The sequence below is a fragment of the Barbatula barbatula genome, assembly GCF_947034865.1.
Source record: "Barbatula barbatula genome assembly, chromosome: 14".
Taxonomy (NCBI): Eukaryota; Metazoa; Chordata; class Actinopteri; order Cypriniformes; family Nemacheilidae; genus Barbatula; species Barbatula barbatula.
The window spans coordinates 4687487-4704835 of NC_136777.1; the positions used below are offsets into that span (position 1 = coordinate 4687487).

Sequence of the window (17349 nt, forward strand, 5' to 3'; positions counted from 1 at the left end):
TATTCTCATTAGGTAATTCAATTACAGAAAAGGGAAAAATTGTAAACGTTTTACTGCGTGTGCGTGTGCAAAATCAATGTTTCTTGACATTCTGAGACCATTATAGCTGTCGTGTTTGCATTTCTCTTCTAGTAATCCATGCAGGGAGAGAAAACACGTTTTGTTCTCATGGAGGCAAGAAAAAGCATTTAGATAAATTGCTGTAATCTTAGGATGTGTGAACTCTTTGCTGTCAAGGAGTCAAGCTATTAGCAAGTTCTTACCTTGCACTTTTAGACTCAGACTTCACAGTTTATTCGCACAAGCAAGGAGAACACGATCACAAGCATTCTGGTTACACTCCGTGTTTTGCTCTTTATATGTTATAATTTTGGTTTATTTTAGGTCACAACCGGCACACTTTCAAATCTTCCCTCTTAGCGATGCTTATTTCTAGTGAGATTTCAGTTAATGCAGGTACTGTGGATGCTTTAGACCACGACTGAACACACAGTTTCACTTTATAGTTAAAAAAACTATAAGGAAGGAAAACTATGTCGTCCACGCTTAGGCGAGTAAAATTTGAATAGTCAAAAAAGTGCGATGTCAGCACAGTAGCTAATGACAGACTTGTCATCAAGATGAAATGACTTTATTTGCCTCTCAGCATTTTCTCCCAGCTTGGTCAGATCGTGGCCTCCTTTGGGAGCGGCGGATGCACATGTGCCTTACATCTCAAGAGTAATACTACACACAGGGTTTGGTGTCAGGGCATTAGTATATATACAATATGGCTTTCTCTGTAAACTGCTCAGCTTGCGTTCTGACTTATTTTGGGGCATAATATTGACACGAAAGTCCCTGAAGGAAGCAGGAACTCTGCTCTGCGCATATGGTGTACGCTTTACTTTAGACATTTGCAGCTGTCTGTCATTTAGTCCATCTGCTTCTGAATTTAGTCGTACAGTTATGGATCAGATCTCTTGCAGAGACCCAGCTCACCTTATCAACAGTTTGCCAGATTGTTTATTCATACACACATTTTAAAACCCGAACAGACTGTACGGTTCTATAAAAAGAAGGCAGGCGAACAATGACCCCTCTCAATAACTCGCTCAGCACTTCTGCTCTCTTACGCCCTTTTCTCGGCACCTCTGCCATTTGTTCTCCAAGTGCTAATTTGCAGATAATTAAGTAATCCACTGAAATGTTATTTGTCCCTCTGGGCACTATGTAAAGCAAGGGGGTGGATATATTCAGGCCTGACTCATTTGTACTTCCCCATGGGAAATATCACATAATCAAGCAGACACTGTATTAAATAATTCCTCCGAGCTCTCTCTGTGCAAGCAAAGTTGTGCGGATTTTACATTTTTCCCATGGCCACTTGGCAGACGCTCTCGTTTATCTGTGAGTAAATATGCCCATATCGCTTGGTTCTAGGCAATAAACTAGCCATGAACACTAAACTGCATGAAAAAGAACATTACTGTAGAAACGTCACTTACCCTATGACACCACGGATGGGTATAATGAGGTACTCGGCATAATATGGTTGTTTGTCTGGTTTTGTACCTGCATTTGGAGAGCAAATGTAATATGTTATACACTTTATATACAGTATTGCGCTTTATACCCTAAAAACAGTCTATTTAAGTTGCATCAAATTATGTTTATGAGTCAATAATACATAATTATATTGTACCGACTTAAAAAATCGAGTTGCAGTTATTCACAGAAACAGAGGCATAAGTAATTGTTTTCTGTTCCTGTCGATTTTGGATTCTTGATGTGACCCAAATGCCGCTTTACACGCCAGAATGTATATATATATTTTACTTTGATTCGTATTTTTAATAATATTTGTTTTAATGCTTTTTATTTGTAATACATTTTTTGGGTATATTTTAAAAGAATTTTAATATGCATAGTTTTTTTTCGTTTTGGTAAATAAATTGTCGTTTTATGTTAAGTTTATTTATTTAAAAGAAATGTATTGTTAGTTTAGTTTTTATAGATTTTCAGTTAAAAGTTTTAGTGCCTCATCTTAAGTTATTTCCGGTTATTCTGGAGCATAGCCGCGGGAACGTATTTTGAGCAAGGGGTGCTGTGATTTTCTTTTTTGCAAGGGCAGAAGTTATAACTGCCATGGGCGAGCCGCTTAAGTGTAATAAATATTAATAAAAAACTGAAGAAAAAATCAGATGCCAGTGTGATTATAAAAAACAAACACACCAACGCATGTTATGTGTGTGCCTATATCTATAGCACAATCTGTTGTACAAAACTACAAGCTGCCGCAGACATTCATTTTTAAGAATTAAGCTTTAAACAAGCTCCTGGTTAATGAAGACGAACTTGTTCCTTAATTGGACACATTTAACAAATAATACTTTGCACAACTGTGATATAACTTTGTTGTATTTTGTGAGACTAACTATCTTTGACATCTACAGTATGTTAGTACCTGTCATCCTTCGCTATTTCGAGAATAGATACAGGCTTGATTTAGTTTATTCTTTATGCACCCCTCGTGTTCTTCTTGTAACTCCTCTTGCAACCAATTAATTTGTGAGAATAGAACGATTTGAAAGTCCATGTGACTTGTTAGTAAACGTAGTTGTCAGTCCCACACGCTGACTGTGTGAATACAGCCGTGGCATCTGCTGTCTCAGAAAAAAAGGCATCGGTCGGGCGTTTGCTTTTCTTTAACCCTCGTCTATCCATCATGACTATCTGCGCTTATCTCACGGTTCATCACCCTCGTAAAACTCCCCCTTAAACAGCAGCCCTAAGAGTGTGCACTATTTTCTGCTGAGTTAGAGGAATCGAAAAGCCTTTGAAAGACTCCTTCAGTGCGACCGCAGTCCAATCTGTGTCGAGCGCTGGGACCCGCTCGATTTGCTTGGCTGCGTTTTGAGCCTCAGACTCGGTGATGGCAAGTCTTTTGAGTGCTTGAGGGGGTGGAGTCCAAAGCTGTTTACTTGCTGACGAAGTTTTTCAATGAGAATTACAATAACAAGTCTGGGGATTTGAGAGAGGAGCCTCCCTTCCTTTAGTCTGAGTCAAATTAGAGTTTGCCGCTTGGCACGATGAATATTGTCACTGTTGGTTTTCGGGTGCAGGATGCAGAAGAGTAATATTCTCTGGGGTAACAGGCGGGATTAATCCTGGTGTACGAGTGTGACACATTCTTCTGGTTGTGCTAAACAGCTTTACAGACACTGCTGAAGATGGATGACTTCAAGCCATCCATTGCATTTGGAAACAACTGCTTTTGTTGTCTTAGCGTTTATGTGGTTCGATTCTCAGGACGTGTACTGATAAACTATCTTGAATGCACTGTAAGTCTCTTAGCAAAAATTGTCAATTTGTAAATGCATTAAAAAAGTAACGCAGGATAAATACATCATGACATGCTCAGGTCATTTTTTTCTGCCCCATGAGATTAGAGTTGAAACCTCCTTCTACTAATGTGTGTTTACATTCAATGTTTACATTCAATGTTTCTAGACGTTCAGTAAAGTGCGGTTCTACACACCGCACACATGGATGGATGCTGAAATGCGCATTGTTGTATTAACAGTAAACAAACCCTTTTACAGATGTACATGAACGAATGTTTGACGCATTTACGAATTCTTCTTGTATGTAAAAACATAAACATTGTCATTTTTAAACAATGTTGATTGTTTACTTCCACGTCTGTTCAAAAACGATACCATGTAGATGTAGTTTTGCAAGGTCGAAAGGCTAATCGAAGTCTTATTTTTCCACGGGACATTTGGAAGGATAGTTTGTTTCTCACTGTCATTACTTTCATGACTGATGGTTAGCGGTCAAGACTTCCCCTAACCAGCGTCTGTAACAAGCAAGAAGACACATTGTTAGACCCAAACACTTTGTCATCCTGATCATAATGGATCATTATCTGTAACTCTGCATGTCTTACAGTTTCCAGACCAGGGAGTGCAGAGAAATAACGTTGTTTGTTATACGCGATGTGTTTGCAGGCTAGGGCAGAGGTCTTTAGTCCTGCCCTGTATAACACTAATGAAATACTTTGGCCAATCGAGGTCTTTGGGATTGCTTGTATAGTATAGACAGGTGTATTTGATTTTAGTTTAAATCTGCAGGGAACTAGCGCTCGGTCTAGTTACGCCCTGCATGCGACGTGGTTGGTTAAGTAATGGAGTATTTAAAAAATTATAAATGCAGAATAAAAAAACAGTTCTGTACAACTACACGCATCATGTCTCTTGCTGAATGAACCTCACACAGACCGCTATAAGAGCAACACCCCGATGCACGTTTGCCTGTCACATATCCCCTGACAGTGTGCCACTGCATACATTGGCTTCTGTGTTAAAGCTAACGGATCATTACCGCGGCAGAGAGGTCCTGACCATAACAGGCAGCATCCGCCTTCGACTTACCCCCAAAGTCACTGTCGCCTGTCACCCTGTGGGAGATAACGCTGCTCCAGTACAGGTCCTGACAGGATCCTCCTGCTTGTAGGCTACTTATCAGAGTTTGGCAGACATTACTGCTCTTGACTCAGTATTCAGCTGGAGGTCTTACCTGACAATACAGTCAACATTCAAATCTGTATCTCTTAGTCAACTATAAAAAAGATGCATTTGGAGTTATGGAAGGTGAGCAAATAATGGTAAATGTGTAGTTGGATCAAATTGGACATGAATGAGTGACATTTTGGCTAGTTTAATTGATCATAGTTTTATTTTCAGTTTTCTAGTAGTTGTATTCATATTTTGTCATTTTATTTCAATTGTTTATTTTTATGTTGCAATACAAAATGAATTTATTTAAATGTTAGTTTAGTTTTTGTTCATTTGGATTCAATAATTTAGTCCCTTATGTTAGTTTATTCCAGAGGCAACATTTCTCATTTTCATTTATTGTACATTTTTTAAATAATATTTAGGACAATAGTTTATCAATAAACAGAAAGTTTTAAGTCAACTACAACCTTGCAAGAAGCTACATGAAATATTTGTACTTTTGTCAAATATTTTTTATCATCATGCATTTGTAGATTAAAACGAAGGAAAGCTTGAGAAGTCATAGGAACCAAAATATACACTTTACTCTGTAGATTCATGAGTAAATGATCATTTTCATGTTGATTTAAAAAAGTTCTGGTCAGCTACCAAAAGCAACATTTTTATTTTGAGCAAAATATTGTTCGCTTTGGTTTTAGATTTGACTGTACACACCAGTGCAATGATTGTTGTTTGTGTTCTCTTATTTGCAGACACATCTGTGTTTTTCCCTCAGTTTGATGGAAACTCTTTCATAGAGCTGCCGTCTCTAACGTCCCTGTCTCCGTCAGACACTCACTTTGCGAGTCAATCCTCTGAGGACAGCAGGACTGTGTATTTGACGATGAAGAGCAAGTCACCTCATGGAACAATTCTCTACTGTGAGTATATGAAAACCACACGGCTCTTAAAGGAACAGTCCACTATTTTTGCGATCTTTAAGCAGGGTCCGTTTAATATTATTAGTAGACAGATCTCTGAAATATTTGATTCTGATTGGTCGGTCGCAACATTCCAAGGTCTGTTATTCCCAAATAACAACCGCTCAAACTGATATCCCTAATTTGTAATTATTTTCTACATCAACAGGTTTGGTTGTCTTTGTTCATTTCTTGAACTCAAGAGGAGACAAGACCTTTATTTTATATGTTTTTCATTGAGTGCAGACATTTGACTAATACAATTTACCATGGAAACCTCTTAAGGCTTTCAAAAATATCTCGCTTTATTAACCAATTCCAAACCAGTTACATATTATTTTATAAATTCTTTGTTTCTATGGCTACCTGCACATGTTCAAAGATTGTCTGGGCATACGCACACAGAGCAGTCGCTTGAAACAATAACATCAGTTTGATTTGCGAGGCCAATGATTTATCCTGACATCACATTCACAGTTCACACCTGAAGTGTCTATTGAAGAGCAATCACCTCCAAGCCGTGCAGAAATTCTGACCCGATAAACTCACACTCTATTAGTGTGTATGAATGAATAATCAGCCTCTAGTTGAAACCTGCAGATTACACACACTAAAAATTCCTTGAATTATGGGGCTGTGAATTAAACCGTAAGCCTGGGTGCTAAATTAAAAACGCTGGACCGACTGCCTCTTTATCCAGTAATGAAGTCGTCTCTCAGGACATGTTAATGACATAGCCAATGTCTGCTGGTGAAATCAATCAGAGCAGATGAGGAGATGTGCTGGAGACTGCATTTACTGTTATGATGGCTCATCCCATTAGCTAATTGGCAAACGCTGTCGAATGATGCTTTTCAATTGCTCTTGTTCTTAACAAACATGCTCTCTTGGCTTTGGCAAACTTGAAATGAATGAGTATTTGGTGATTTAGTAACCGAGTGAATCATATCAAATATACTTTATAGTTATATTATATATTGTGTTTAACAGGAAATGGAAAAAACAATGCTGAAATGATTAAATGCTGTGTTATCAAAGTTGAAAAGCGCTTTTTCATGCTTTTTATTTGTTAGATATTTGCAAAAAACAGTGTCAAACATGAAGGGTGACTAATAATAATAATGTATGGCATTACAATACACAACATTATATAACATCATTCACACAGTTACATGTTAAATCCCCAAATACGCATTTATTTAGAGTAATATGATATAATAAATATTTTACATTATATTGTTCTTATTAAAAATAAACAAAAATGTCTTATTGAACAAGTACAATGTCAGTTTTCTAAATGTTCTCCTTACAATAACTCAATTCACAGCAGTACGCTTATTATAATGATTATATATTATTATAATGATGATGTTGAACGTTCGGGTTGGGTTAGCCCATTTGTATTTAACGTCATTGAACGTTTTCTCAAGCTTAGTTCAGTTGAATACAATGGTCCACATTACACACAACAACAGTCCCGGCAATCCTCTGACATTTAAATAAGCTGATAGCGAGATGACTCATGTCTATAAATTGTAGAGACTAAAGCCAGTGGGGCTGGGTGGACTGTCATCTTTGAATAAGATCGCTCTTGATGTCAAGTTTGAAAATTCATTTTACTTCCACCCCGTCACATTAGCTGTGCATACGCTGCTCACCTGACATTGACAATCTGATGGTGTTTATCTCATCTCTCTACCTGTCAGAGCCCTCATGAAATCCCCTTTCTAGATTAGCTATGTAAAAAAATAAACAAATAAAATAACAGGAAGAAAGCATCGGGGTTCACTCTCTCATCCGGCTTGTGACAGATTCATCAATTTAGGAGGGGGAGACTGACTGATTTCATTAGAGCGCTCTCCAACTTGACTTGTACGTGATTAGTAACTTCTTTATTATTCGGTTGTTTGTGAACTTTTGATCAATGCCAATTTTATTCAAACAACTTCAGGTCTTACAGTTGGTTCCAAAGATCCAGATTGAAATATTTGTAGGGTTTTGCTAAATGTTGAATCGAAAAAGAAATATTATTATATATTTTTATGTATTTAATAAAATTTTTTTTTTTTATAAATAATTAAAGCAGTGATAGTTCACCCAAATGGAACAAAGGCAGTACCCATTGACTTCAATTGTATGGACACAAGACCTACGCAATTCTATGGGTACCGCTTTTGTTCAGTAAACAACATTCTTCAACATATTTTCTTTTGTGTTCTGCAGGAGAAAAAAAGTCATACGGGTTTGAAATGATGAGAGAGAGAATTCACATTTTTGGGGGGGTGAACTATCACTTAAAGATGTTAAATGCATTTAGAATGACATTATGAATTTCATAAATCACCTTTTTGTTTAAATTGTTTCACAGATAATTCATTTCTCCATAAACCTTTAAAAAATAATGGTTCTATGTCAGGTTGTATGGTTCCATAAAGAACCTTAAACATCGACAGAAACCTTTCTATTGCACAAAGTGCTGTTTATAGTAAAGAAGGATTTACAAACCAAACATTTCAGTTGTAGTGTGAGACATTCGGACACTCAGCATGTCTTTGAAACTTAAAGGAAATTGAAAAAACAAAACACCTCTGGTTTTTGACTGAAAATCAAAAGCCCCAAACAACCAAAACATAAAAGCAATTCCATTTTTCTTATTTGCCTGTCACCAAATGAACCTCCCGAGGCCTTGTGTTTTTCTGCATGTTGATCATAAAGCGCTCAGATCAGGTGTGCTTCAGCTCTCAGCCAGCGTGCAGAAGACGCTGTGCCTTTAATCTGGATATGTACTGTACCTCGAACCCAATACTAGCTCTCCCGAGCTGCAGCGACAAATAGACAAACTAGAGATCAAAGAAAGTTAATCAGAAGACAAGCCAAAGACATGCATCAGAATGCAGGAGATCGCTCAAAATTACACCTCCGTCTCATCCGCCCCAAACAAACCTTCCTCCGAGTGTCGCGTCAGACTCCCGACGGTCTTCACTCATCAGACGAGGAGAGAGAGAGAAAGAGTGAACAGAACAGGTGACAGGTTCTGACAAAAGGGCGTTCGGTCCGTTAGACCCAGTACTGGGTAACAGGACCACTGGGACATTAAGTAATTTGTCATTCCTTACAGCCTCCATTCCCCTGAAACAGAGAGGATGGAGAAGAAATGCTGGCTGGAGATGATGCAGTGCATCTGCAGTCGCTGGAGTTGTTGGCAAATATGTCGCACAGCAACACACAGACTCAACTGAGGACAGTAAAAGTTGTGTGAGAACTCAAGCTCAGATGGGAATCAAATATACAGGTGTTGATTTAGTTCGCAGTTGATAAAATAAAATATTGTAGACAGTTACTAGTGTGTGAGGGATAGACGTATACACAATACAATCCGGTGGTCATTAGGTTCTTTAGCTTTTAGCCATCTATCAAATCTTTTATGCTCATACTGTATATAATAATTACAAAGTAAGTCCTCTGTTTCAGTTTTTTTTTTAAAGATGGCACTGCATTAACTTATATGAATGTGAATTATTACCAAACGAATCACTCAGAGAATTTGAGGAAAGTCAAATAGTCCTAATTTAATTTTGGATTTAAAATTGGATTTGTTGGCCAAAAAACAAAATCTGACAGAAATGTAAATAGGTATTGTGATAATACTGTTGCATGAATCAATTGGCCCGCAATAACTGTGAGGTGAAAACCTAATATCATGACAGCCCTAATCCCATCTATATTTTCTCAGTGTTGTTTTCTTTAAAGTTGTGTTAAGGATTTAAGAAAATGTATCTTCCTTAACCTGGTTTTACAGTGTACACAATGCATATACCATATTTGTTTTACATGTAAGAAATTTACACAAAACAAAGAAACAAACTTGTCTAGTATTAACAGTATACTATAGTTTTGGAGGATCATAATATTCATCATGTAACACAAAAGATCACCACACTTCAAGTGTACAGTTTTTCCACCAATTGAAGAAGTTCACTTGAAACAGTTCATGGGATGAGACAACATATCAAGGTGTCAGACATTTGCTGGAGATACTGCTTGAAGTGCTTGGGGAGTGCATTTTTCAGTGCATGTGAAATCCCCCTGCAAAGACAAAAAAAACCACAAAACAAACACCTCCTGCTTTGCTAAGCTGAAAAAGAGATACATGCAAGCTGTTCATGTACACTGATGTCATTATGATGTATATTTTAATGTGTGTGTGACTTATGTTGCAATGAGAAATGGAATGCAGTCCAAATAACAAAATTGCTATGTAAAGAATAAATCAATAACTGCGTAATTTACTATGAATTCCAGCCACCAGGTAAGACAGTAAGGATGATTGTCATTTATCTGCCTAATATAGAGCCTCGAGAGATCCTCTTAGTTTAAATTTGATGCGCACTACTGAAATCCACTTAAAAGAAATTGATATTTTCTTACATATTAGTATTTAATGGACTCATACATGTCCTAAAATTTCTGTGACTTCCAAACGCAGAGATTCATTATAACTGAAGCAGGTTTTTGGTCACACGTGAAACGTCATCTCTAAATCCTGTGGTTAGCTCATACCAAGTAAAATCTTCCTCATCTCTTTATATCGCCTCTGCCTTTTCAGCCCGGGAGCAGAATTTGGGAGATCGTTTCCTCCATGTGTTCCTTCAGCATGGAAGAGCGGTTGCCAGATTGGGCTGCAGTGCTGGTCATGTTTTGAATGCAGTTGGTCATCAAGATATGAGTAATGACAGCTTGGTGCCAGTTACAGTGAGGTGAGAATAACTTTTAGTTTCATTTATTTTATTTGTTTTAATCCCTTAGCTTTAAGCTTTTACAATAATTCAATTAAAAATCAAGGCTCACTTTGTGTATTCAATATAGCGAGACCAGGGGTCCAGAGTAAAACCAAATCCAAGTACCAAATACACTCTATGGTCACATTAATGTTAATTCCATTCTGTATATGGGTCAATGGCGTAAAAGGATTTTTGACATGCAACATACAAAAGATTTATGTGTTTTAAAAAAACATTTACTTATGCATAATATCAGAGATTCATATTTCATCCCCATCAATTTTATATTTTATTTTAAATTAAATTTTAATTGATATTATTGGTTGGACGCATGATAAGTGATTGTTATACTTCATTGACCTGTATGCCTATATACCAAAATAATATGTTCACATTCAACGTCTTGTCATTTATAAATGATAGCAACAGTTCTTTGATGGTGATTTGATAAATGTCCGCTCCACAGATCACATGGTATGTTATATGTCATGGGAACGACATTAAAACTGCGATTGAATGAGTTCTTTGTCATTTTCATAATGGCTAATTAGCATCTGTATCTGCTGTTGCTGCTATGAGATTTCCCTCATAACACAAATACATAAAGCCAATTAACATTCTCTTGACTTCAGTTTGAGAGGGTCATTTCTCTTTTACGAACCAGTACATCATTTTGTAATTATGTAAAATGAACATACATAAAGCATGCAGAATAAAATGTGTATTGATAACCCTCATTTTTGACGGATGACCGTGCTTGTACTGTACATACATATTTACATAGGGAATATGTACTGTACATACATATTTACATAGGAATTCATAAGCAATTTAAAATTCCTCATGTTTTGCTGTGGTTACCTCTGTATTTCGATGTTTAAAAATCTACTAAAATGTAAAATCCAACAGTTTATAAACCTTAAAACAACTTCAAGTATTTCATTCTTAATTGCTTCCATATATTCAAATAGATTTTAGCTCACCCCGGCCAAATATATGGCATGTATGTAGTCTTGGCGGTAAGGCTGTTTTGCTGAGGCATACAGCAGAGCTCGACCATTAGTGTGCTGTTTTCGCTTGTATATTTGATGGGTCTTGTGAACAGCTTTTCTCCCATAGGGGATGCGTTTGGATGCCAAGTGCTTCTAACTTAACAATCCAACAGCCTGTATCAGTTGTCTCTAGATATTCCTTCTGTCTTGTTTAACTCAGTGGTCTCATCTCTAAGGACCTGGAGAAGGTTCCAGTCCTTCTGTCACTTTCCACTGTCTGAGAAAATTCTCCGGTTGATGGGATGGAGATATTGTCGGATGTGCCATCTGCACTCCACCGCGTGTCTGCCTTCCTGTGGCGTTCTCAGTGTTCCACAAATTGAGTTATCCTTTCGAAGTTAATGTATCAATTTCTAATAATATTTTGAATGAAGATGTTCTGAGATTCTTTAAATACAGTGTTTTTTTTAAAGTATCTGTGTGGTTCGAGTTTGAGTTGGATGAAAGAAATATTAATTGAAGAACTCACTATTTTGAATGTTGGAGAGTACAGGACCTTCTCTTTAAACTGTACTTTTTTCTGTTCCTGATATAGTGTGAATAGTCAGAAAGCATTGTATTAAAAGTGTTCAAATGAATCGAGGATACAACTATACATAAACGTGTATTGTTTAGGCTATATAAAACGTATTGAAAAGCAGCAAAGCATAATGATGATTGAATACATAGAACAAAGAATACACTAACATTAAGGATACAGCATATTAGAGCGGATGTAACACACGCGGTTCCTGCCAATCTCATATTAATCTTGAGTACCTACAGAGTAGTAATGCATACACTTGTTTTTTGACAAGTTGACCATGTCAAGCATGAGAAGCCAGCACGTTTAACATTATAAAGAAGTCAGAATGCATGAAACACTGTGGCACACCACTTCACATAACATCACATCTGACATGTTCTCCGTCAACTCAACTTGGAGGTGGAAGCTTTCCAACTGAGTAGGTTATTAAAGTGGCTCATGTACTGTACACCTTGCAATGTGGATGTAGCGCCATTAGCAACATATAAGGTTGATACCTTCATCTCTAGGTAGATCTGATTTGAATAGATCTTCGTTATCATATGCACCCTGTCCCTGACCCTCTTAACACTGACATGCGATGAAGGCTCTGAGCTACCTTTTCCGGTGGAATAAACCTGACATTGTCAATATCAATATTTCTGCCTGTTGATTTTAAGGTCGTCTTTCTCTGGGTCTACAGAAGCTGTGAAGATTTGATGAGATCAGGCATTACGTGGTTCAGCATCAAGGTCGGCCAAGTGGCACCTAAGCAGAATTTTAATGCTCCTGGAAAGAGCGAATCACCTTTCATTAGACAGGAATGTTAGAACAGCTATTTCAAATCTTAGAAATTAATTATTCATTTAATAGGAATTGTCGATTTTGTGTTGAGAGATTTGCTGTGTATGGTTGCATGCATGTGCATTTCATCTGCACTGTATGGCAAATGAATACAGAGACCTGCTTTGTAATAAATGCAGTTTCAGTAATTTCAGTAATTAATCACAGGTGCAGTAATCGCTCACATTCATTCAAAACGTGCCAGCAACTCTATTCTGATACATTACTGTTAAAGACATGAATCTCTTTTGTAACTACGTACCTAGCACTTACCAGTAAAAACATCTTTAGACTTACAAGTTGTTCCGCTACAACCGAATATTGCAGAGTTTTACTTCACTTTTTATTAATGAAAAGTATTTTATTTAACATTCAGTTTTTCTTAAATAATCTGTATAATACATACACCATATGAAATACTGGGTTGCTTTCAACCCACAGTTGTGTAAAATATGGGCAAACCATCCGTTGGGTTATAAATAAACCAATGCTGCCTTGTTTCAACCCAATATGCAGTGTTGTTACAACCGATGTTAACAAACTAGAAAATGTTTATTTTAGTTCTGTCAAATCCATTATTCACGATTAATCAAATACAAAAATACAATATGCACAACATACTGTATATTCAAGAAATGATTGCGATATATAAATTATATTTGAATATAAACGTATATATTTACAGTATGTAAATATTTGTTATATTCACGTGTGTGCGTTTATATACATACAGAAACATTATACTATATAAGCGATTAATCGACTTCACAGCACTATAGTACATTTATATTTATTCATTTGGCTGACGCTTTTATCCAAAACAACTTACAAGTAGTTTTTTTACAGTGACACATTACTGCAGATCAATCAGGGGTAAGGTGCCTTGCTCATGGGCACTTCAGTAATGACCTGCTGGCACTGAGATTAGAAACGGGAACCTTCTGATCACAAGCCCAACGCTCCAAACATTAGGCCACAACTGACCCCAGCTTACATTTATAACCCATATGTGTATGTTTTTGTTATGTATAGAATGTTGTACAATATTTGCTATATTAATGCTTTGTTTGACTTTTGTTTATGTGTGTGACGAGATTTGCGTTGGGTTACGTGGGACCCCCGAGATCCCAATCCCAATGCAGTCCTCTAGTTTATACTATATCGTGTAGCACCTGTGTTTTGCATCTATATACGAATGGCTGTTTTAACCTGTCTTGCAACTACCCAGTACTTCACACAATAAAAAAACAGCATCTCCACTTCCAACTAGCCATCAAAAATAACCGCTGTCAGGCACTTGTGCAGATTATATCATATTTACTGAAGTCTAGTGTTTTATATTGTATAGACCGTATTTCCTGGTGATTTACTTCATCACAGTGTTATTTTGTTTGTTTTTTATGGTGCTGTTGTTCTGTTGTGCCCTTTAACGTTACTGGTCCACGGGACACGACTCTTCGTGACACTGTACCACTGTGACAAGCAAATTTCCCCTTAGGGATCAATACATTTCTATCTCATCTGATGTTACTCATCTCACATAAATTCAGATCAAGTGACAAGTGGATGGGCCAGTGTACCATCGCCGCGCCGCTCCAAGAAAAGGAGGAAATACTTCAATCCAAACTTTTTGATCTGTCTTCCCAAACTGCTGAAGTAGATCGCAGACATCAAAGAACGCCTCTGAGTTTTAAAGAAGACTCAAGCTCATACCTAGTTCTCCTACTCTCTCCCATTTCGGGGGAATAATGTGCGGTTGTGAATGTTTGATGTATTCAATTCACTTGAAGAACAATCTTTTATTCATACGTTGATCTTATTAATTCATAGTTTGTGAACGCAGTTTGACTGTGCCTGAGCGGTCCGGTCTTTCTCCTTCCGTTTGCATGTACCAGCTTTCTTGGTTTTTTTTATGTCTTGTTAGATGTAGATATGGCCCCTGCCGTAAATATGACTGTTGGCTTTTGTCGAACGCATGGTTTTCGCAGTCGAAATGCTCAGAACACATGTAAGGTGTAAGATGTAATAAATCCTTGTTTATGTACTGCCGGAGTCTTGTCAGTGTTGAGTCGGTGTTAATCTATTTTAATACCAGACAGGTTAAACTAGGTTAAAGGCCTGAGGGTGCTGGTGTATTGTTTAGCCTCCAAGTCTGTCATTCCTTCACCGGCTTTGCTCCAAGCGGGCTGTGTGTGTGTGTGCTGTGTGTGTGGACATACGTGTGACTCATTTCGATTCACATGAAGGCAAAGGTCAACAAGCGTGGGACACTGCATTACACAGCATCGCTTTCCATCCTTTATTACACGTGAACTTTCTGCTCCCTTGCAGATATTATTATTTAAATGTATGCCCTTTATTTCTGGGGAACCACTGCTGTTTTTTCTCAGGAGAAAGGAAGCATTTTTAATGCGACAGCTCTGCGGATCGATGCTTTAGATCTACGGATATTTTTGCCTCAGTTGTATTTTATTCACAGCAGCAGAGGTTTTGGTTCTTTATGTTCTATCCAACATTTGTTGAATTTGGTGCATATTTGTAAAGCTGTTTTCCATTTAAAGGTCCACTGTGTGTTTGTATTAACAGAAATGCAGTATAATATACTAAAACCATCTACTAAAATCCTATGTACAAAGACCTAATATAATAAAGCGTTATGTTTTATTATCTTTTTTCTGTATCAATGTACTTCTTTTGAAGAGCTTGTTTATTAAAAAAAATACATATTGTATTAAAATGTTATTATATTACAGCAATGGACCTTAGTTGCCATCTTTAATATCTCCACCTCCTTCTAATTTCTTAGACCATTTGTTTGAACAAAAATCTGCAGTGCAAGAACCATTTTGGGGTCCATTTCCCCCAAAAGAGACTTAAAGGCATAGTTCACCCAAAAATGGAAATTCTGTCATAACTTGCTCACCATCTTGTCATTTTAAATCCGTATGAATTTCTTCTGCAGAGCACAAAGAAGATATTTTGAAGAATGTTGGTAACCGAACAATTTTGGTAACCAGTGACTTGCATTATTTTTGTGACCATAAAATGGAAGTTAATGGGTACCGCCGTTGTTAGGTTGTGTGACCTTTCCCTTTAAAATAGGAATTCTCTACTTGAAATTCACTACAAAATCTAAAATTATTTCAATTGGGTTAAAGAGCTGCTTTAAAAAAAAACAAAGGTGAGCCATTCAATATGCCCCATCCACACATTCAAAATGAAATACATCAGATTAATAAAAAAAATTCACTTTACAAGGTCACTGATCGGAGAAAATAGTCTGACTACTCCAGAAATACCTCATCTGGAGGAGCGTATCAAAGCCGTAGGGCGCACATCTAATTTGGGTCTAAAAGATCAGCTGGATACATGACTAAGAACACAGGCTGAACCCGTTCAGCTTGTTATGCAAAAAAATGGCTTGACACTTCAATGCAAAAATGTCAGTGCAGCTTCTTGAGCGAGACTGAGGGTCTGCGTCTGTCTTTGTCTCAGGGGGAAAGTGATCAAGGGAATCGGCGTGATCTGCCAACAGCCCTAACATAGAATTTGACACGTTGATGCAGCTTCATAGGGCTCTTAAATCCAACATCATAAGTTGCTATGATGACACAGTGGCTGTGAAATATTGACACACAAATGATCAATAAGTGCAACCTGGTGACAGAATTGTAGATCTGTTTGTTATTACTGGAAATAGGGATGTATGTTTATCTATATGTCGTGATTTTGTATGAAGAGATTGTTGTCCATCAGATTGCCTCTTGTTATTTTAGTTGGTCCCGTTGGATTTGCAGTGTAGTATGAAGTGAAAGTCCTCTCTAATTTCTGGCTTTGTTTTCACATCCAGCAATAATGAACCAGCTGTGTGTGTATGTGTGTGTGTGTGTGTGTGTCTGCAGAGCGCCAGCTTCATGATGTTTTACTGCCATCTGTTGCCAGCACTTTATACATATTTTGTAGTTTCAGCCAATCGTGGTTCTGCAAGCCTCTGCATCTCCCAGCATCCGGTCTAGTGAAGTATGGCATGAACTGCAATTATTTTGAGTTCTTAGATTTCACAAGGGTTGAACACAGAACGTGTGTGTGGGGTATGTACACTTTTCCAGAATCACCTCCACAAACAGTGGCGGTACACAAACGTGTGTGTGTGTGTGTAGGACATACTAGGTATTTTCTAAAATAGAAATTGTCCTTTAATGTAAATGGAAGATAAGAATGAAGCTCTTACATGAGCGAATTGTCCTTTCTCTCTCTGTAAATAGCAGATAGAATGCTGTGCTCATTCATGTTCCATGAGGACCGTATCCTGAGGACTTTTGAGCTCCTCAAAAGGATTTCTTCAGCGTCCAGTTAGATCACAGTGCCATCACAAACACGAAAATACAATGCGAAAAAAGGTTCTTCAAGTTATTAAAAGGTAAGAAAGAGATGGTTCTTTAAAGTAGTTTTTCTCAAACTGGGGGCCGTGAAAGATGGCAAAAAACTGCTTGGTTATAAGCATTCTTTCTCTGTGTTCATCAGAACACAACAATAAATATAAATGAAGGCATAATTTTCATGTTCGGGTGAACTGTTCCTTTAAGTTAGCACATAATTAATTCAGCACCAATGAAATTACATCACCTTTAAAAGAACTTCAAACCATCTAGCGACACCACCGAATCCTGCGTTTACCACTAACGCTCAATTCCCTTTCATTAAAGG

At 37.4% G+C, this 17349-nt stretch overlaps 1 protein-coding gene across 1 annotated transcript in view; it reads left to right on the top strand.

Moving 5' to 3' along the window:
• The window catches only part of eys (eyes shut homolog), a 160408-nt gene that overhangs the window by 122339 nt on the left and 20720 nt on the right, over nucleotides 1-17349 (top strand). Inside the window, exons 38-39 of the mRNA XM_079473466.1 lie at nucleotides 5255-5422; nucleotides 10068-10218. Of these exons, the coding sequence (XP_079329592.1) occupies nucleotides 5255-5422; nucleotides 10068-10218 (319 nt within the window). The remainder of the gene's footprint in view (nucleotides 1-5254; nucleotides 5423-10067; nucleotides 10219-17349) is intronic.